At 37.8% G+C, this 23877-nt stretch overlaps 1 protein-coding gene across 3 annotated transcripts in view; it reads left to right on the forward strand.

The window, feature by feature from the left end:
- The window catches only part of Cntn4 (contactin 4), a 904382-nt gene that overhangs the window by 706456 nt on the left and 174049 nt on the right, over positions 1-23877 (forward strand). For all 3 annotated transcript variants that reach the window (XM_076940198.1, XM_076940197.1, XM_034511644.2), the window contains 3 exons: positions 6591-6693; positions 9968-10152; positions 22608-22744. In XM_076940198.1, the coding sequence (XP_076796313.1) occupies positions 6591-6693; positions 9968-10152; positions 22608-22744 (425 nt within the window). The remainder of the gene's footprint in view (positions 1-6590; positions 6694-9967; positions 10153-22607; positions 22745-23877) is intronic.

Raw genomic sequence — 23877 nt, forward strand, 5'->3', positions numbered from 1 at the left:
TCATCAACAAAGTTGTGGCTTTCAATGGCCTCATGGCTGGTAGAACTCCATTCTTAGTTTTCCTAGCACAATTTGCTCACAGGACAGGTTTATTAATGTCAGGTAAAACGTCTTTCTTTTGCTCATAATTAGCGTAGTGGCACTCTAAATGTGTTCTTCAAGCCATCAGCAGCAGCATCTGGGAACAAATTGGAGCTGCAGATCTTGGTTTTGTTCTGCTTGGTAAAGCCCACCAAGTGCTTTCAATCACAGGATGAATGACTATGACAAACACCCAAGAAGTTCTAGCCAGGTTTCCTCATGAAGTCAACTTTTAGTTACACAGTAAGTAATCCATCCTTGTTTAAGTATGCAATATTACCAGGTAACCTACTCCAAAACAGTAGTCTCATAAAAGTCATAAAAACAAGTATCAGGACAATGTTAACTGCAGTGAGCTCCAACCTTGTTTGCCAGGCACACTGAATAGTTTAGGGTTGATGTTTATATTTATTAAGGTCTACTGTAAGATAAACAGATCCCAATGGGGAACTTTGACATAAGGAATTTCAAGTACTTAATGTGACTCCCATAAGTGCTATAGTGAGTCTCTAGTTCCAAAGACTGAAAACGTTGAAGATTCATTTCATAAGCCAAGACTTTTTTTTTCCAACCTCATGTAAATATACAGAGGAAAAATGTATCTTTTTACACTTGGACACAATGAGAAAATCATATAATCCATGTAGAAGAAATGTGTGCTCCAAAAGGCTGAACCACCCACCTAAGAACAAACATGGGCTGGACCTAGGCATATATATATCAGATGTTTAGCTTAGTCTTCATACTGGCCCCTCAGACTGCAGTGGGTGTCCCTGATTCTGTTACCTGCCTGTGGATTCCATTACTCTAAATGGGCCACCTTTGTCTGGCTTCAGTGGAAGAGAATGCACCTAGTCCTGCAGTGACTTGATGTATCAGGGTGGGTTGATACCTGGGAGGGGTCTCCCCTTTCTCAAAGGAGAAGGGGAAGGGGAAGGAGGGAGAGGCTGTGTGAGGGGAAAGGAAGAGGGGGACTGCAATCAGGATGTAAAGTGAATGAATGTAAAGTAAAATGAATGAAGGAATAAACAAAGGGAAATGATGTGGCAGAGATGATGTTTCCTGATTAAGCCATGGTATATTTATTTTGGTTATGTGGATATGCCTAAACTTTCATCTCCCACCTTTCTGAGGATGGAAAATAGAATCAGGAGTAATTCCATTAATGGCCTTGCACTGTAAACCACCAGACCATCTGTAGACCAATTAAGTTCAACCATTTCCAGGAGGTCAAAGAAATGTCCTAAAAAAATTTTATTTCTGTGTTAAGCATCCTTTTGTTTTCCCCAAAAAAGAAAGGCAATGGATTTGATCTGATGTGAAAGGGTAAGGCCACACTGGTTAGAGTAAAAGAAACAGCCAAATAAAATACAGCCTTATCAGATGTAGCCCAAATTAGATGGAGAACTTTGACAGGTGTCCCCCTAAAACTATCGTTCACAATATAGTTGAACAAAAGTGCTTCCCTTATTCAAATGATAATAAAATGAGGTTACACATTATATGCGCTGACACTCCTATAAGCAGCAGTGAAAATCATCTTTATGTAGTGTAACTACTGCTATGTATTCAGATCAATCTGTTCTTACTGATATTCTTTGTTCATATTTACATAGCTATAAATATGGATCACTCTATAAACCAAGAAACGTCCCCCATATGACCAGAAAAACAAGCTATACAGTTCATATCAGTAAAGGAAATCTACAAATTTACAGTATGTGGTAAAAGAATCCCATGGCTGGAGAACAGTATGTGTCTCTTATAGTGTAGTCCATATTTAAAATGCCTCTATGCCTCTCATCTCTTCCTCCTTGTCACACATCTCTGTTCATCTCGCTTGATTCATATTCATGTTACTGAGATAGGGTTTGTGAATGATTCAGAAAAAAAATATAAGATTTTCATTCCTCAAGATACAATCACAATGGAGGAGAAGCATTGCTTATAAGTAGCTAGAATAATGATAAAGCAACAAAAAGCAAGCAAACAAAACAAAAAAACAAACAAACAAACAGAACCAGCCTCGCCGTTTGTGAGATGCCATAAACTTTGAAAGATGTTTTAGGTATGTGGTTATTTACCAACACCTATTAAAAGACTGAGAATCTAAGGTGGGAATACAAGTATAAAAAGCACAGCTATGTCACTTGGTGGTGTGCTTCCTCATCTGAATCACGGTTTCTGAAACAAATGAGAGAGTCTTATATGGGGATAAGTAACAAGAAGGAAAGGAAATGCTGACAGAAATCAGTGGTGGGGATAGAATTTAGGCAGGGTGACCAGGAAAAAAAAAACTACTTGGAAGCTGCATCATTTGAAGTAAGACACACATCCACAAAGAGTCACATATATGAAAGTCATAGAGCACATAAGACAGATGAGTATATGTCTACACAAAGGCTGTCATGGCTAATTGAAGCATCATTGGCAATAGTTGAATATGGCAGCTAGTCAAATGTGCATCAGTCAGTGTGGCAGTATGTTGCCCCTTACTTCTTCCCCCAACCTGATTCTCAAACTACAGCCTCCTTAGGAACTAGGGTCACTGTAAATACAGATAATTAAAATAAGGTCAACCAGAATAGCATGGGACTTTAATCAACAGAGAAACTATAGTAAGATTTATAATTCTAGATAACTCATATAAAAGACACACAATCCTGGTATTATATTTACAAGTGGAAAGCCTAGATTGGGCAGATGTGGAGCTATTCTTACATCCTAGGCACATCTCCCTTGTTACATGCTGTTTCTCTTGGGACCATGCGCTCAGGGTCTATCTCCTCTCATGGCAGCCTCCTCCTCTCTTCATGACATTTATTATTTTCCTGGTCTCTCCTGAGCTCCTTCACTCAATCCTCAAGTACTGCCTTTCTCTCTTTACTGCCCAATCACAAACAGGCATTAGCTTTTTATTGACCAATTAGCTTGGGGTACAAGGTTTACATAGCATCATTTGATGTAAGTGAGGATCTCCTAGTTTGGGGCAAGGCAACCAGATCTTGGGGGCCAGTATTTAACATTTGAATAGATAACAGCACCAGACCAACCCCAACAAGAAAAGAATTATTTGAAAACAGAGGTAGGGATTTGAATGACCTAAATACAAGCTGAGAACCATCTATAATTGACAGCTACCTCCAGATCCCAGAAAGAAGCAAAGGTATATACCCAGAGCCTTAGAGCTCAGACCTGTCAACACCTCCAGAACTATGGGAAAATATGTTCCTTTCAGATACTTAGTTTGTAGTGATTTTTTTTTATTATAAGACCATTGTGAAACTAATGCAAATTTTTACAAATAAAATGTGGTATATGCACACAGTGGCATCCTGTTTTGTAACAGGTCAAACTGAACGTGGTGTGCTATATCACGGGCCTTGAAAACATGCTGCATAAAAGAAGCCTGACAGGAAAAACTTGGAGACCACTTGGAGACTGGAGAGAGGGCAGACAGCTCTGAACACTGGCTATACTTACAGAGGATCCAGATCCCAGAACCTACATGGCAACTTCCAACTATCTGTAATTCTATTTCCAGGATATCTAGTAGCTTCTTCTGACCTCCAAAGGAACCAGACATACATGTAGTGCACATATGTTCATGAAGGCAAACATTCTTACACATAAAATAAAATGAAATAAATATTTTCAAAAGCATGCAGATATATGATTCCATTAATATGAACTACCCAGGGAAGGTAAATGCACTGAAAGGTCAGAGGTTGCTGCAGGCTTGGCTGGGCAGGAGTGTATACCAGCTGGGTATTAACAGTAAATGGGCATCACAGATATTATTTGGTTATTGGAAATGCTCAGAAACCAGATTATGGTGACAGTGGCACATTTACACACACTTTCTAAGAATCGTTGGACCTGGTCATTAAAATCAGTGAATTGTTAATAAGCAAGGTTATGTCTAAAAATTGTTTCTTTTTTAAGTAATCTAGAAATAGTAAGAAATGAAGCAGAAAAAAAAAAGGTCCAGTCACTTACAAACTACAATGGGCTAGAGAACAGGTAATTCAGAGGGCAGGAGGAGTTCTATGTTACAGTTCTACAAGTGTGGACTTCAAATCCACACTCTAATAGATAGAATTTTTAGAATGAAGAAAAACACATGTGAGGATCTGAATACTGGGTCCATATTCATTTTGATGCCCAGAACAAGTTTATATGAGAAAAACTTCTCACGGTCATCTTCATAGAGTCATTAAAGAAAGATGAGGTACATATAGAAAAAAGGATAACACAGGGACAAAGCCAATCACTTCTAAGACATCCTTACCCATTGTATTTTTAATGGTATTGTCTCATCTCCATCCAACGTGTGGAATATTGCCATGCCAACTATCTTGATTTCCTGGGAGGACAAAGACCTGTTTTTCTCAAGCAATTTTTTTCTCAATTAACACCAACCTCCAAGTATACATCCACATGCGCTGCACTAAAAGGTGTTAACTTGCTCACTGCACTCCGAGTCATACTACTGATATTTATGGGATGATGATTCAACCGTGCAGACGGTTTGTTAGCAAGTTCAGCAGCTGCGTGTGAATGCTGTTGTTAGTATGCACCGCGCCATTACTCAGTCAGCTTTGTGCAAATGCTCAAAGGGAGGCAATCAAACGGAGGTGCATGAGAAATTATGGCAGAGACTTGACAAAAAAAAAAAAAAAAAAAAAAAAAAAAAAAAAAAAAAAGAAAGAAAGAAAGAAATAGCTTTGTTTGTGAACAAGTCAAATGTGGCTTTGGTGTATTTTAATTTACTTTGACAGTTTTATACCCTGCAGTGGAGAAAGTGCAGACTAAAAGGTAAACATGCATGCTTTTGAGTTTTAACTTTGACCATGAAGTAGATCTTGGTGGGACTGAAAACAAGGTGTTAACCCCTCTGAGATTACAGCTCTACTGTAGGACAGATAGATATCACCAGCAGTTGTACCTTTTGAGGGTTAAGAGTCGCCTCAATTGCTTGCTCTACAAGGCCCCTAACAGTGATCTCCCCAATATGCAGAGCAGTATGTATTCAGGAATGTCAAACTTAACCCAGGAAGGTGAGATGTCTCAACAGTTAAAAGCACTTATTCTTGCAGAGGATCAATGTTCAGTTTTCACCGTGGACTTGGTGACTCATCTTTATCTGTAAGTACAGTTGCACACGATCCAGTGTCTTTTTGTTACCTCTTTAGACACCAGTCACTCATGTGGTATTCATACATACATATATACATACATACATACATACATACATACATATATATACTCATACACATAAGATAAATAAGGCTGAAAAAGATTTTTCAAAAAAAAACACTGTGGAAATTAATCTCAAAATCCCTCCTAAAGCTGGTATTCCATGTTGTTCTAGGAAAAGTAAAACCGAACAGCCACAGCAGAACTGTACTCAAGTTCACCCTTCCACAGCAGACCTCACGGTGAACCTAGCAACACTGTAAAAATGCAACTTGTAGTGCTGACTTGTTTCTTCACAGACTGATTAGAACCTTGTGATGACTGTTTCTAAACCAGCCCAGGAAAAGTGTTTACAAGATGAATAAAATCAGCTCCCTTTGTTACTGCACCTGTTCCCTGTTCCCGTCCCTGCCTTGTTCTACTCTTCTGAAACCTTGCATTTCTTTTTCCTCTGACTAAGGGAGGCCTAAAAGAGAGATAAAAGAGAGTGGAGACACCACTCGCTTTGCAAATAAATAAATAAATAAATAAATAACCTTCATCAGTACTGTTGAATCAATTATTGTGGGAAATGTCCAGGGATTAAGAAGTAAAGCCTTAAGGCAGCCTTAACCAATGAGCCAAGATGATATCGATAGGGAATAAATGAGACGTTTTTAGTCATTAAACATAGATGCAGTCTGTTGGGGCTGTCACTGTAACTGTCATCGCAAGTCATCTTTCTAGTTGGGGACTGTGATGTGACTACCAGGGTAACCACTACTCAATTGACAGGACCAGCACATGTAAAAACTGCCTCCTGTGGGTGCATATCATTTGTTATGGGGTGAAAATATGGGACACGGGCTTCTGATGTTGCCTCGAGTGTACCCATTCAGATGCATTCAGGTTGACCTTAGACGCCAATAAACACCGTGGCCCGAAAATGACTCTGAGAAGTCACTATGTGGACACCATAAAGGATGTATTTTAAAAGTGATATTTAAATAATTTAATGTTCTGTGACATTTCTCCAAGTTCCTACTGACTAGGAACCTATCAACTCATTTCCTTCCTCAACCCCATGTGTCCTTTCCCAAGTATGTCTAAGAACTGTGGAAAATGTAACCCTCTAAAGGTGGTGTAAATGCTGTGATATGAATTTTTCTCTCAAAGAAAACGGACAAGAATTTTGGGTAGCATGCTGTTAGAATCGAGCCTACTTTAGGGGATGGAATTAAGGGTGCATATAGGAGTATCTATATAGAAAGAAAACAATTGTCTACAGCTTGCCAGAACCTCTGAGACTTGGTTTCTTTGTCTGTTCACAGGGGTGATGGGTGAATATGAGCCCAAAATAGAAGTACAGTTTCCAGAAACTGTCCCAGCTGAGAAAGGAACAACAGTCAAGCTGGAATGCTTTGCCTTAGGAAAGTAAGTTCCTCCTCCCCTCGGCTCTGGCAGGTAGAGAATTGCCTTCAGTGCTCACAGCTATGCTTTCTGAGCTGTCTAAAAATCAAATCGTCTTTCTCTTTGTAATTCTGTATGTACATCTTTGATTCTTCCCTCTTCCTATGGAGAACGACAGGTAATGGCTGCAGAAGGGTTGGGTCGCCACAATTGACATGACCACAAAGGAAAGAATAGGCAATTCTAAAAAAGTATTTCATTGCATTATTATGACCTATAATACACATGCCCTAACCCTAACGCAGAAATGACAGGAAAACAATGGCCTTCATTTGAAGTACAGACAAACTGACTGTTTGGAAAAAATAGAGACTTTCATTCTGGTCCCACTTACAGAGGACCCATAAAAATTTTCTTCCATGTCTTTTCAAATTACACAACTCTTTCTCTCTCATTTGGATTCCCTTCTGCTCCCACTAGAGATAGAGAAGAGCTGATGTCTAAGAGTCTATTTTAGAGTGGTCTGAAATTATTCACAAGTTTATTATTCCATCTGGTTTACACTTAAAAGATCCTACTTGGAAAGTACTTAGCCCTTCCCATAGATGATCAGCCAGGGGGCATTGAAAAGGAAACACAGATCTGCTAGCAGTTTTATATGCCAGTAACCAACAGGACTGGTTTAACATCAGCAATATAAACCATCACCAGAAGGGTGAGCACTGGTGCCCTTGTGGATTTTAATGAGCTGTGTCTATATTTTCTTCTAGCCATATCTAGCCATTCCTAATCTTGCCTGTTTTTTTTTTCTGAGCCTAAATATTTATAAAAGCCACAACACAAGTCCTTACCCAGACCTGTCTCAGTGTATATCATTTTCTAAATGCAATTACTGTGTTTTACAGAAACTTTAGGCATTATTTGCATTTTCAACTCCAATGGAATGATTGTTTTCAAGTTATGACAATGTGGGACACAGTGGTATCTTAACTTGGGAACACTTTAATGAGGTTTAATACATTGGTAATTTTGTATCTCCTAAAAACGTACCATGGTATATAAATTGTGACAGAGCTGCAGAACCGAACACTAGACAGAAATGAAAGGAAAGCTGTAAAGTCACATGTAAGACACGACAATGATTTATTGCTGAGAAGAAAAGCAGATTGCACACATCGTAATGCGGTTGATCTTAAAATTTTAAAGTCTTTCTGTGAATCTATAAAATAACTGGGGAGACAGTAAGAACAGGCGACTGGATCAGGATCTATATCCAGGAATGTTTGCAAGATGACACATTAAAAACCCCTCCCTGGAGAAAGCAAAATTCACATTGCTCACACTTCCAAAGGGACTATGAATTAAAATATATTCACAGTGCTTAAATTGTGCTAAAATAAAAACAAAAGACACAAATTGGGCTCCTCAAGTCCACACAGAAGTGTTTGAATTTGCACATCTAGTTGTTGAAATACACCATTACAGGGCTGGAGAGATGGCTCAGCAGGTTAAGAGCACTGTGTGCTTTTCCAGAGTTCATGAATCCAATTCTCAGCAACCCCATGATGTCTTACAACCATCTATAATTGGATCTAATGCCCTCTTCTGGTGTTTCAGTGACAGAATGCTCATATACATTAAATAAATAAAATAAATATTAAAATAACACCACACACTATCACTGTCCACTTAAAAGCAGAAGACTAGTTTAAGTAGAGTTGTGTTTAACAACATGTATTAAGTATACATCTGATTGGATGTACAGGCACCCACCATGTGCTTCTGATGGAGTCCTCCTGCATTTTGAGTCACTGTCTGCCTACTGAACTTAAATTATTTTAAAACAAATGTAGTAGAGTTGATAGCTTTAATTTTTAAAATACCATCTCAAGTTTCCCAGAGAAGATTGGCAAGTCTTTCCTGTAATTACTTCTCTGGGAGTGTTGTTGTGAACAACGAGTAAGTAAATCATGGCATCCCCTGCCAGGAAGCTGCAGTCCTCAGAGCTGAGGTGAGCTTCAAAACCACTCACTTGCAGTCTGCTGCCATCACTGGCACTTTAAGATGTGTTCCAAACACTTACAGCGAGATGATAGATGTGTTGAGAGGAAGATATGAAGACGCCACAGGTTGTTCTTTTTTCATCTTGCTACTTTAATTATTGTTCTTACAAATCACCTTCCAAATGGACCTATAAATGGGTAAAGTCCTCAATATGGAAATGACAATAAGGACAGACACCCACTGTGTTACTCAGATCAAGCTGCCATGAGTGGACGGCTCCTCGATGCCAGCAATTAGGTTTTAGTTTCCAGCATGGATGAGCTCATTATTTTACTATTGCTTGTTCTGTATGTGGATGTAGCTTACAATGTGGTCCTCACATTGCTGGATATTTAGAAGAATATATTGCTTCTGCTCTCTACTGTAGCATTCCAAATTTAGAAGAAACAAGCAGCCAACATCTTATTATTGTCTCATGATTTATGGGTTAGGAATCCAAGCAAGGTTTTGCTGGGTGATACTTTTGGTCTCTTTTGGTGGTGCTTTTGTATTGTCTTTGAGGGTTTCATGGTGTACAGCTGCTGGAATCTCGGTGGTGTAGAGACCCCCAAAGAAGTTTCTTTCACATTTCTGGCATCTATGGAGGCAAGGTTGGATGGATCTGTCGTTAGGTGAAACCACCCATTGAGACATCCTCTGTGTATTATAGTGGCCAAATGTCTCACAGCCCCTAAAAAAGTGTTCCAAAAATCAGAGTGTGGAAGCTGTCTGTTTCATAATACATGAATCTAGAAATCGACTCAGTATCACGCATGTCTATTCATTAGTCAGAGTAGTCAAAAAGCCTGACAAGTTCAAGGGGAAGAGACATAAACCTGTTCTCAGTGGGAGGAGTGTGTTGAAAGTTGCTTCTGTCTCACTTCCACCACATATGTACCTGAACATTTTTATTTTAATAATTATAATCTAGAAACCGATAAATATTAGAAAATAATAAAAAAAGAGTATATTTAAAATGTTGTTTTCTTTCAAGGGTAATAGTGTGTAGGAGGTTGAATGCATTTTTCATGTTAACAATGTTGATTTTATGAAAAACATGTGAATAATGCTACAGATATAAATGCTGCTAAAAAATAATGGTAATATCGAAACGAATTGTGGGAAATGCTTTAACGTGTTCATGGCTGGGGAAACGATGGAAGGAGTTATCAGGAGATTGCAAAAAAACAAAAAAACAAAAAATGAGACAGAGCTTTCTTTAATTTGGTTCATCCTGTTTTATTCTCACTCTTAGCCCAGTCCCAACTATTCTATGGCGAAGAGCTGATGGAAAGCCAATAGCAAGGAAAGCCAGAAGACATAAGTCAAATGGAATTCTAGAAATTCCCAACTTTCAGCAGGAAGATGCTGGTTCATATGAGTGTGTGGCTGAAAACTCCAGAGGCAAAAATGTAGCAAAGGGACAGTTGACTTTTTACGGTAAGTCTTCAGTTACACTTATTATTTGTCATGCTACAGAACTTTTCGTATTAAAATCATGCACTGGCAGTTCTGCAGTGGGAGATTTTCTTTTCAGGGATTCTGTAGAAGAGGGCTGTGTAAGACTCACTTTTCTACATAATTAGCATGCCCTAGATGACTCTGGGTGTGGAAAGTAGAGGCGGGGGCAAGGATGTTGAAGGAGTAGAGAGGAAAGAATTAAGCTGATGTGTTTGAGACACGGACGATAGTGTGAACACACTCCCAAAGGAGACTGTTTTCCTGTTTTCCTCTTCCCATTGAGCTATGAGACTGACACCGGAAGTAAGTTTGTTATACGTGTGTGTGTGTGTGTGTGTGTGTGTGTGTGTGTGTGTGTGTGTGTTAATTGAAGCTCTATGCTCCATTTGAATTTTGATTAAAGCCTCATCCTAATCCTTCTTAAGTGTACCTTCTTGGTCGCAGTTTAAGGTGGTATCATGATCATTTCAAAATGCACTCTATCCAAATTTAGTTCTCAGTATGGACCTCAGAGTAGAGCATAAAAAATGTCTCCTCACATAGATTTCTTTTTATGTGAAGAAAGCTGTTCCTGTTCTGATCGAATTATCTGTATCGATCCAAATGTAAGTGTAAAATCTGTGTCACATGGCTCGTACTGAGCAGAACCTGGAATGCTTCAGGACTACTGATGTGAAGTCCCAAAAAAGAGTTTCATTGGAAATGCATTATAAAATAAATTTGAAAGATTCCAAGCTAATTAATTAATTTGTTTGTTTGTTTGTTTTGAGACAGAGAGAGAAGGTCTCTATTTTGTAGCTCTGGCTGTTCTGGGACTCACAATGTAGATCAGACTGACGTTGAACTCATAAATATCCATCCACCTGTCTTTGCCTCCTAAGTAAGGCATGTACCACTACACCCAGCCAGTTGCACCTATTTCTATATGTTCTTCTTCCAAAGTCCTTTATTCTAAGTCAAGCTGAAAACTACATTCAGTGATGAAATAAAGCACATTATTGGAGATTGGAAAGCAGATTGAAAAACAAGGAACGTATCCAGCATCTGCCACTGGCCTTCTTCTCCCCAGCTCTTACCATTTTAAACTCGTCTAACACTAAAGCAGCTGCTATGGTAGGATTCTAGAAAATTCTCCATAAAATGAAAAGGACAACTGTAGTTTGGGGGGGTGGGGGGAAGAAACCCCATTTTCTTATTTATTTGTCTTTATACCTATACCAAATGAAGGATTTGATATTTGGTCTTTTTTTCTTTCATAATCGGTGTCTTTTTTGAAGGGTTGAAATGGGTAACATACCATAGTTACCTAGAAAGTCACAAAATCCAAAGTTACAGGTTTATTTAGGAAGAAGCAATTACCATGGTTTTGGGGTTTTTTTTGTTTGTTTGTTTTCTTTTTCTTTTTTTTCTTCTGGCTGTTTGGGATTTATTTTCTCACCCCTCTGATAATTATTTTTATGTAGGTAGCAACTGCTGGAACGGAACCTAGGTAGGCAAAATGGGCGACATTTTTCTTTCTTCTTAATAGGATACTTTCAGATTCATTGGTTTCTAAATGTTATTTAAATCACTGGATGCACTGGGAGTTACTTTCACTTGTATGATTTTCTTCTAAGGTGAAAGGCTTGCATAAGTATGTTAAGATGGCGTCTTCTGTAGCCACGTTTTACCATTGGCCTTCCTAGGAATTGAAGGTCTTCATCCTAGCAATATAGCAATGCAGAGCCACCCTGCTGGAGAATAAACCTTCTCACTGGCCCTCAGCCTTTTGTGAAACAGGTGCTTCCCAAGCATCCTGCCCTAGAGATGAGAATCAGGGGCTAATGGGGCCTAACAACCTTTGCCTTTCAAATTGTGCTGTCTGCAGCAGTGCGTGATGAGGGAGCAGAATAATTTCACCTGTTTTCTGAAGATATCGGAGTATCACCTCTTTGTCAGTCACCCTTGATGTTACATCAGCTGACTCACGCAGCACTTGGCTATTATATCTGTTTATTCTTTTGTTCTTCTTCAAGCAGCATATCATTGATATTGTTTTTACTGTCACAGGAGGGGGCTTAATTATACAGAAGTGCTTAGCTGTCATATTTTACTTGTCTATTTTTTTTCCTGAAAGGAGGGGTTTGGTGTTTTCCCAGTGCTATGTTCCTAATATCCAGGTGCCTTAATCTTCAAGCTAAATGAATTATTATAATTAAAATCACTGTGCAGAATCCCACACAGGGACAAAATAGCCCTGGTCACTTACCTAGGATTGTTCTGCCTTTGTTGACAAGATAGTTCCTTACAACATTAAGGTATGCTTGCTCAGGTGTTAGGAACCATGGGGTGTGCTTAGAAATCTATATATTCAATTGTAATAAGAAACAAAACTTGCAGGAAAGTGGATGGACGTGGAAAGTGTAAAAGTAAACAAGGTGACCAAACAGAGGACAAAAAGTAGATGTTCTCTGACATATGTAGATGCTGCTTTATGGTGTAAATATGTATGTATATAAGTAGATATTGTTCACACATGAGCATGAAAAAAAGTAGAAGATTATGAGAGGGAACCAGGGATGAGGGCGTAATGGAGAAACAGAAGCACAAAAACAAACTTTGCTTGAATGGTATGGTGATAGCTAGCACCTTATATACAAATTAAAAACTAATAATCAAACGAAAGTGAGAAAAAAAACCATTATTTTGTTGCTGTAACACAGTGTTGACCCATTTGGCAGCTCTGTAGTAACAGTTCTGGTAAAATAGATATTTATTTCCTTGTTTCACTATAAAAGCATTTAACCTTATTCCAGATGCTTACTGCATAGACTTACATTGCACTTCCCTCCCCTGTGTGAGTTTGGCAGAGGTACTTGGTCATGGCCAGTACTAAACCTATACCCATATAGGTTAATGTGTGCCGATTTGTCACACTACAGATGAAGGCCTAAGAGGAGTTTCAAACATACAGCATTTAATGTTACTTCATTTTGTTTGTTCTGCTCAGACCTATCTTGCCAGAGTAGTAACTTTCATCTGTTCTTTCAGTCTTTTTTTTTAACAGAAAAATATCTTAAAGTATAAACCTGTTTTCAGATATACAATGGTAAAATGTGTTTCCTGGGACAGAACTCTTCCAATACGACTTTAATGTGTTATGCATTTGTTTAAAACTATCTTGATATGGCCCAATTATGTAGGGGTCCACTACTATATAGTAGGATGCTAGAAAACTCTTCAACAAGGAGTTGATATTTTACCAGATTGTTAACAGATAAAGTGCTCAAACAAACAAACTCAATATTTCATTTTCTAGTAAGAATACAGGAGAGAATAATGACAGCTCTTTGAGATGAAGTCTCAGCTGCGAAGAAAAACTCCTAAGGTCAAGGAGTCATGGAAGGCTTGGTTGGCAAGACTGACCTCTGAGCAGAAATCAAAGTAAAAACACATAGCCTTACAGGGAAGCCCATACCAGGCAGAAAACAGGGAGGATCCAAAGCCCTAACAACTGTGTGACAAGCTTGCAATGCAGGGAGGAAGTTCATGTTTCTAAACCGTATAGACCAAGGAAAGCACATACATCTGAAACAAAGGTGAAAGCTAGGTGGTACCTTATAAGCCAGGTAGAGTTTAGGTTTTATTCACAATCTATGGGAGGATGCTGAATGATGAAATGGCTCCATCTGATTCATGCTTCTAAAATGCTGGTTGCTTTGTGATGAGTAGATGTTTAAATCACAGGAGTGGAAAGGACAGTTAAGCAGCCGTTTGTCCAGTCTATGTGAGCCATGTTCATGACTGGGACTTTGAGAAAAATAAAAACATATGTATTTTGGAGTCAGAGCCAGTAAGGATTTCCCATTTCATTCCTCCAATTATTCAGTTCAGAGAGAAACTTGCTCACAAAGATATTGGAGTCTGTGAGTAATGTTTACATATTGAGAATTAGAACTAGATCCCAAATGCTGTGCTAGAGGTTCTGCAGCTTCTGTATACATCAGGATAAGTGGGAAATCTTAAGAAACTACAGAATATTGAACCATGCACATGGTGGGGTTTGGTAGATATGAGATTGCATTTCAGCTAATTTCTGAGGTGTAATTCTTCTGCTGATGCTTCTGTGGGGACCACATGGTAAGGATTACTGCAGTGTGAGAGATCATTTCCAATGCTGTAGTGAAGAACAAGATTAGATTACTTGCAGGAAATTGTTCCGTTTGCTCTGGAAAGCTTCCACTTCACTGTTCCGTAAAGTACCCATCAGTCCATAGAATCCAAGTAAAATTAGAGATCTATGTCTAGTAATTTCTTAGATGTGAGGAAAGGAAAATGTAGTGTATATCATTCTCTTGGAACTTGTTCACTGTTACACCTGATCACCTCAGGAGACAGTTCTTTTTCTGTACAAATATATAGGTGGAATTCCAGTCCTCATCTTGAATAATGACCTGTGAACTAAGAGGCTGATAGTCAGTGCCTTTTGCACTCTTTCTTTTATAACAGTCATTCTTATACTTATCACTAAGAAACTGAGAAATTTGTATCCCAATAAAGAAGTCTCTATTTCAAGGACTTGGATAACTCTTTTGTTGGAAGAAATTATTAGGCCCATTCCTTTGATTTCACAAATAAAATAGAAGCCTAGGGATGAAGCAATATTTTTTTGTCCAGAATCATAAACTCTGTGTGATTTGACTATTCTTGAAACTGCTCCCTGCCATGTGATAAATGCTATTGTTGCTCCTAGTCCAACACTTTGATAAAATGTGTCAGGAACTCATCAATCAGTCACCCCGGTATTCTCTGCAACCAATGAATGCCATGCATGAACATTTCTAGATTAAACAATTGACTCCCTTTTTGCTTTCTAAGCATTTTGTAAGCTATGTCTAGACCTTGTGTGCTGCAGTCTATGTCTATAAAGAAAAAGATGTGGGCTTGATGGTACTGCAGATAATGTGTAAGTGTGTATGTGAGGCCACCAATAAGTGACTACAGAAGCATTTTGTGCACAACTTCCTAATTCCCAGTGAATGGGGAATGTATATACGTATATGTGACAACTAATAATATTATATTCAACACTGCAAAGCAGCTTAAAGGACAGAGTGACCGGAAGATGAACACAGCAGTTAAGGTGATTTCACAGTATAGCAATAACTTCTTAATTGTTCTAGGGAGAACTTATACTGGTACTCTTAGTCACTCCATGGGTGTCACATAAGATACATCCCTGAATTTTGTTTCTTTTCTTGCATCTAATGACACCAATGAATTCAATTGCTACAATTTATCAAGGAGTGTGCAGCATCGATTGTAGGAAATAATATACAATTGGGAATAGAAGCTCCTCACCCCATATGAAATGGCAAACTGCAAAAACAAAAAGGATAACACCAAGGACAATATGCTAGAACATAATTCTAGCCTCTGTATGTTGAAAAAGATAAAACATACTAACTATGCCTTTCATTCATTAAAATTATGGTCCCAAGTTTTGCTTGAATCTAATCATCTAATGGGGTACCTTACACTTCTAGTTTCAAGTGTCCTTTTCGAACAATGACAACAAAAAAATCACTAATAGCCTCAAATTTGTATTTATGGTGCTTCTATCCACCAACACCTACCATGTTATAAGTTAAAACAGATTTTGATTTAGAACATCATTTGTATTAAATGACACAAACCAGTGTGTATGTTCATAATTATCATATTTTAAGAAAAGTGGTTCTATTTTCCCAAACCAAAGAGCTATGAAAATAGATGGTATAATTTGTATTTTTGAAAATCGCTTTAATATATATTTTAGTAGAAGAAAACTAGATTCTCATATGTATTTTTATGTGTTGGTTTGTTTAAAGAATATGAAGAAAATCTGGTCTCACACAGATATGTGGTTTGAACATGGGCAATACATGAATGCTCTACAGGGATTCTGGGACTCCATGGTGGTCCTGGGGTCACATTTTGAGCCTCATTGGTCCAAGTGAATATTCCCATTATCATTGATAGAGCAGATATAACTTTAGGTCCTCTGGCTAAAGTGAAAACCCTAGAACAGAGCAGGTCCATGTATGAGTCTTAATCATCACACTCTCAATCTGGCTCGAAATGTCCCTGGGCCTCCTAATAAATGGGGGTGATTCCACTTAACTTGTATGTTGGCGTTGGCCTTAGAAGTGATATACTTCAAGTGATGTTTTTAAGAATCACATGCAAGTACTGTATATTGTTGAAAAATGGAAATTTATGGTGAACAGGAAAAGAAAATGAATTCAGCACAGTCAGATTGAATGTTCAGAAAAAAATAATTCCTGTTAGACTATAATCATAGGTTAATTTCAGGGGTCAAATCAGCCTTAGTGTATCAGTCCTAAGGCATTTTAAATAGAGAAAATATTGTGATTTAATTTTTATCTCTCAATAACTCACTTATAACGTCATGAATTGTCCATAGTATCCCGGGGAGGAAAAGAGAAAATAGGTACTTTTATAGAAATTGTCATGTGTGGCCCTGAATAGTATTACCAATTCCCAGTGTTTGACCCTACACCCATGTACACATGAGCCTCACTCATTTGACTCAGTGTGTAAAATCAGTTCATCTATCCATCCATAAATCAATAAACAAATAAATAGTGATGACTAAAAACACAAAGTCTGTGGTAAGATGTGGCAGTCTCAGAGAAGCTGGAGGGGAAAAGTTATACTGTATACATGTATGAAACTTTCAAAGAATGAATAAAAGTTAAAACTATAAAGAAAAACTAAGAGAGTGGATGATACATAATAGTTACGCTATGTATCCCAAGTGGACTGCTGATGAGGAACCCTGCAGTTGGCAGGACAGAGAGAATCTAGAGGAGATATATTGTAGAGCAGAATGTTTGTTAGGCAATAAAGGGAAAGAGACCATTCCTGAAGATAAGATGGCAAAAGCAAAAATATGGACACGGGAGCTGGCTTATTACTATAGCTAAGGATGAAGAAAACCTATCTGACAAGAGCTGAGGATTCACTGGCTACAAAAAATTGGATGAGAGCAGATGGCAGATGAGTTTAAACATTAGCCCAAAGATATGAAATAATGGTGATAGTCTCTTAATGAATGTCACATTGACAGCGGGTGAAGCACATTACAGACCTCATCCAATATCTCATATACACATGGCTTTCTGCAATCATGTTTGTTTTCTATGTTAATGAGTACCTATTAACAGAAATATGCCTTCTATGACTTGCCTTCTAGGGTGTCTTCACATTTTCTACTGATTTCTTTATTATATTTTATGCATATGGGTATTTTGCCTTCATGTATGTGTGTCATGTGGGCATCTGGTGCCTGTAAGTGTCAGAAAGGAGCATCCAACCCCTTTGAACTGCAGTTAAAGATGATTGTGAGCCACCACAGGCATGCTGAGAACCAAAGCCTGGTCTTCTGCAAAAGCAACTACTGCTCTTAACTACTGAGCCTTCTCTCCAATCCCTCAACATGGTAGCTTTTTATGTCTGTTTGTCATTGCTGTATGTGAAAGTGTTGCTACCAAGGCATCTATCTATCCTTACCAAAGGGTGAGGGGGAATCAATTAGGTCTTATAAAGAAATGAGAAAATCATAAACAAGAATATGGGAATAAAACAAAAAATAGTAGAAAAGCACAAGAGGCATGAATTTATTGGTTTAAAATATGACTACCTATTAACAGAAATATGCCTACTATGTATGTAAAAATATGCAGGGGCTCAAAAGATGGCTTAGCAGTTAAGAGCATGTACTGCTCTTGCAGAGAACTCGAATTCAGTTTTCAGCACCCACATAGAAAGGCTCACAAATACCTATAGTTATAGTGCCACGGGATCCAATACCTCTGGCGTCTATAGTCATGTAAACTCACATACTCATGCAACAGCCATACACACAGAGACACAAAAGTGAAAATAAATAAAGACATTTAGAAAACAATGTGATGAAGATTCACATATGAAAGTTCGAGGGAGTTTTACAGTGTCAAGTTCAACTTTCTCTCAGTTCAGGAAGAAAACTATAGGTTTTCAAACTATATACCCTAAAACTCTTCTTAGAGCTACAGGACCTCATATTAGGGCAGTGTTTCTCAACATGGATGTGGTTAAGTCATTAAGTCATATTTACATGAAATGTGACAAATGTTTAATGTTTAAAACAAAGCAACTCTGCTCTGGTTAAGTTCAGTGTCTTCTAAGAACCTTTGGTTTTTGTAGAACTCGCTTTGAAACCCTGTGAGGGAATGACAACTATTGGAATGTGGGTACTAGCTGGCAGCCCATCACATGTGAACAAAGGTGGAAGTTAGACAATATCTTGCAGCACAATGTAAGTGTACTTTCAGTGATATATGTAAGTTGGAGGTCTGTCACTTATTAAAAACCAGACTATAATTATAAACTATTCATTCAAACATTAAATGATGGATGATTAGTTCTGGGGAAATCTCAGGATATTAGATTTAAGGCAAATTGAGACTATCTTGAAAATCTTAAGAATAGTGTTAAAAATCCTATGATATAGATATATACATATACATACATACATACATACATGAATACATATTTGGTAAAGTGAAACTGAATAATTACTTCCAGACCCACTAAGCTTACTACAAATAAGAGCAATGTTATAGCTGGCCCTCGGAAGTTCCTGGAAGTGACTCAATCTCCAAAATTGTTGAAGCCATTAGAAATAAATGCAAATGTCTGTAGGTCAACTTTGCAGAAGTTACTTAAAGGATTTTGCCTACCATGCCCTTTCTCTTAGATATTTAAAACTCTAAGGTCTAAGGCCAAAGCTCGCCCTTATTTCTGTGAGAAATTTCTGGTTTTGGGGAATGAAGACAGGCAGATACCTCTGTGAATTGTTTGACCCTTGAGTTCAAATTATATTTGTTTGAAATAGAAATTATTATTGGATAAGAGGCTTGTATGATTCCAGTGGCTGGAATATACAAACCCTGATTTAGGTCATTTCTGGCAGTTATTGAACAAAAGATTGAAATGAAAAGATTGTTCATCTGTCAAAAGATGAACAGTATGACAGGGTCAAATCCCAGCACAGCTGTTTAATCTTATATTTGACCTTGTGGCTTGAGACAAGACTTAGGAGTGATGCTTTTGTTTCAAATGTGGAAGAATGCAAAAGATCAAAACAATGATTTCTTTTTTGATATAATTTTTTTAATTCTGTTTTGTGCTTGAGCTCAAAAAGTAATCCTTAAGAATTGTTGGAAACAACAATTTATGTGAGCATATGAACACATATAAACTATCTCTACCAAGCAGAGACTTCATTCTAGAAAGGAAGAACCACCCAATTATAATATATGTGATTCATCCAATATAAATATGTGGGAGTGAAAATGTGTGTTTTTGACCTGTAGACCTGCAATTGAAACATTAAAATACAAATTGTCTCATTCTTTGGTCAGTCTTTTGTTTCTATGTGTGTGTGTGTGTGTGTGTGTGTGTGTGTGTGTGTGTGTGTGTGTGTAAATCAGACGTGAGCCCTTGGGATGTCGTGCACCTGGAAATTTAAGACAAGATCTCATCAGTTCAGTTAAGCTGTCAAGATAACCACCCAGTGAACCCCAGAAATATACCTGTCTTTGACTCCTTGTGCTGGGATCACAGCCGTGTTTCACCATGCTCAGCCTACATATGTGAGGTCTAAATGTTGAACTCAGGTCTTCATGCTGGTATATCAAGCACTTTACCAGCTAATCTATCTCCCCTCTTCTAGCCATTTCATTCATCACCTCCCTGGGTTCCTGTACAGTTATTCACTTCAAGAGGAATGTATTTAGATCATTTAATTTGGCTTCTGTGAAGAGATTTCACTCTGAAAGCAAAGAATGTACCTGATGACTGTTGTCAAACACCAAATTAGTTCAGTATTAGGCAAATTAGTTGTGGGTTTCACCTCAGCCTGGACCAATTATCTATTTTGTTGAGTTCCTTGACTTTTACAACCCCATTGCCAGAGAAAGAATGAGCCCATGGAAGTACCTAATTAGGCTGAAATTTGCAAAGTCATTTCAAACTCTTTTCAAATCCTACCTTTCCTACCCCAGCTCTTTTGTGAAGTGGCAAGGTTTGACTTCCAGATTTCTATAGTTTTGAAAGAATGAGTTCAAGTGTGCCAGGAAATGGCTGACATTGAAGTCTGTCTCTGCATGTTTGTAAAATTTCCTGTTTTCACTTCAACTTGACATTGCTGCATAAGTTATATTTGTCCTTCCTTGTTTTGCTTTGTATTCTCTCCCTCTTTTTCAAAAGTTTGCTCTTGTTAATATTCCACAGATTTCTGTGGCTTTCTTCTTTGCCTTGTTTCCCCGGTCTCTGCAGGAGGTGACTATGCTGCAGGTTGAATGTGTATCTGGCAGGCTAGGCCATTAGTCCTAAAGGAGTTGCACGCTGGCTTCTCCCAGTAGAGCTCTGGGAAGATATTACCTCTTGAGCTTCCCTTCCCATTAGCAGCTGGATGATAGAGGACAGCAGCCAACTTACAGCTCTTTCAGTGATGCAGGTTATAACCCTTCATTCAAGCTAATGCTTGTTGATGTTGTAACGTTTTTTTGAAGTTGACCCTTTTGGCCTCCCCTCTTAAGGAGCCATGCATCATCTCCATCAGGAGAGCATTTGCCAAATTGTGTTTTGCTCTTTGAAAACATGGAATTGCTTGTAGATGGAAAAGAAAGAAACACCATTTTTTTTCAAGGACTTAGAGACCTCTGCTGGTTGGTTAAGTGACTTATTGAGTGTTTTTCTATTTTTTTGTTTATTATCCAGAAGGTAAGATACATAGCTTGGCCTTCACACTACCATTATCTTTGAATTAAATTGTCCATGACTTAAAGCCTCACTAAATAGATATACTGAGGTCAAGTCAGCTAAAAAACATGTTAAGGATATTGAATAACATACCTGATTAATACTAGTATCAACTCTACTTATTAAGTTAACATCAGTAGTTATTACCCTATAGAACAAGTAACTACCTGTGAATAGATGACTACTCCAATTAATCACTGTAGTTATCTTTTACAGGAGGTTTAGCAAAAGGTCTTTTACCAATAAGAATTGTAGATAAAAGCACAAACTATGCTATAGGAAAGAAGTAATATTTATTAATATGTTTATGGAACATTGGTTAATATCTATTGAGATCATAGAAAAATAAAGCATGCCTTCAATGGAAGAATGAAAAACATGGTACAATATGGGTGTTGGGGTGATGTTCAGTATTATGAAATGTAAGAATCAAATGCTTCTTTGAGTTCCATGTGAGATTATGTACAGAACTTGATTTTCTAAAAGGGTTCAGTAAATTCAAGGCTCACTGAAAAATATTGACCTTAAGGATTATACTGCAGTGTCTAGCATTCTTCCAATATGGAGTCAGCAAATACTGAATGATACTAATAGTTTATCATGGACGTATACGGGCTCCAAAATTATCCATTTCATATATCAGAATAAAATATGTTAGTAAGGGATGAGTGAAGCTGTTCTAATGAAAGAAAAATTCAGTATAAAATGGCTTCAATGAGAGGCATTTGCCTCACGCTATCTTTCCCAAATGAAATAAGTAGCCCTCACTCACTACTGGTTTGCTTTGCTTCACAATGTCTTTCAAGGGCCAAGGTGGGCTGCTCATCAGTCCCATCCCTGTATTGCTGTCATCTCTAATTCCAAGCATGTTAACCTTTTTACCAGTTTCTAATTAATACAGAGACTTGGGTCTCCAGAACTAGTGTCTGAGGGTACCCTTTCTACTTTCGTCAGTGACCAAATGGAAAAACTTAGACACACTTGGTTATTATTTCTTAGTGAAAAGGAATCTTAAGCAAGAAAGAGTAGGTAGAAATTCATGAGGTCATTCCAAGGTGGCACTTCTTTTCTCATATTAAAAAAACAAAACAACAGCAGTACTTAAGAGACAATAACAATTCAAATCATGGTTAATAAAAGTTTTGTAGATTCTTCCCTCAATGATTAAAAGACCATCCACAATATGGACAAGAAACATAGTGTTCATAAAAGGTCACACAGTCTCCATAAATGTCTTCTCACCTTTACTATTTGTATGTCATATAGAAAAGTAATTTGATTAAAAGCCCATTTTAAAGCCGGGCGGTGGTGGTGCATACCTTTAATCCCAGCACTTGGGAGGCAGAGGCAGGCGGATTTCTGAGTTTGAGGCCAACCTGGTCTACAGAGTGAGTTCCAGGACAGCCAGGGCTACACAGAGAAATCCTGTCTCGAAAAACCGAAAAAAAAAAAAAAAAAAAAAAAAAAAAAGGCCTATTTTAATTTAATTTTCACTTGCTTCAAATAAAAAGAAAGTGGTTAAACAATGAATATATACCTCTTCTTGTTTTTTGTTTTTTTTTTTTTTTTTTTAATATTTATAGCTCAACCTAACTGGGTTCAAACAATAAATGATATCCACGTGGCCATGGAAGAAAGTGTCTTCTGGGAATGTAAAGCAAATGGGAGGCCCAAGCCTACCTACAGGTGGCTAAAAAATGGTGACCCACTGTTAACACGGGTAAGTAAGTTGATGGTAATTCTGTCTTAATGTAATGTAATGTAATATAATGTAATGTTTAATGTGGCCTCATTGCTATGGAAACAGAATAATTTTGAGTTGTCTCCAAAATAACAAGCAACTAAATGCTACTAATAGTAGAAAAAAATTGACAAATAGAAATTATAAATAAGTCTTTCTAAGCTTCTATACCAGACCTTTGTAGCCAACAGATTATTAACACTTCGGTAGCTTTATAATAAGAAACCCACACAGAACGCCTGGAACCTGTAGTTTGTAGAAAGTGACGTTCATTCGAGGACCAACTTCACTAGGGAAAGTCTTGATATCAGATAAGGATGGTCATCCAAATGAACCGTGACTCTCAAAATTCAATCAGAGGGACAATTATGTCCAATTTAATTTTCGTTATTATGTGTTATTACAAAACATCAAACTAGAATTTGGCATTTTCCTCAGTCCTCACATTGAGAGCCAGCTTTCAGGCTCACATTTCTTCCTTGCATTGTATACCTGGGAAAGAGAAAGTGTTTGTCCTGGGTTACTGGTAGAAAAAAGGAACAATTTCTTTGGACAACCACATTTCATGGTGACTCTCAGTTCCCAAGAAGGCTCCTCTGATTCATCATTCCCTCTGTTACAAAAGTCAAACAAATTGCAAGTGTGCAAGTTCCCAGGCCCTTGGCATTTCCCTCTTTTCATGAAATAAGAGAGAACAAGGGTGATTTAATCAAATTTCAAAAATGTATCCATTCAACTAGACAGCTGTCCTTCCGAAGACAGGAGATTCTCACTATAAGGCTTTGTGTTCAATGAGGAGGAGTGTGTGTGTGTGTGTGTTTAATGTGTAGAAAAAATTCTTCGTGATGTACAAATCGATGCTCAAGTTTCATGATTTCAGCTTGTCACATGAGAATGTTTTATTGTCATATATATTATCTTTCGTCCTCCATCTGGACTACAAGTAGATCATAAGTGTAAATCTTTCCATTGACAGCAACCAAGCTTCAGAATATTGATGTATTTTTGAGACATGGTTTTACTATGTATCTCTGGCTAGCCTAGAACTCACTATGTAGACAATCCCATCCATGCTGTGATCTGTCTGCCTCTGCCTCCTGGGTGCTGGGATT

This window comes from Arvicanthis niloticus, chromosome 9 (assembly GCF_011762505.2).
Source record: "Arvicanthis niloticus isolate mArvNil1 chromosome 9, mArvNil1.pat.X, whole genome shotgun sequence".
NCBI lineage: Eukaryota > Metazoa > Chordata > Mammalia > Rodentia > Muridae > Arvicanthis > Arvicanthis niloticus.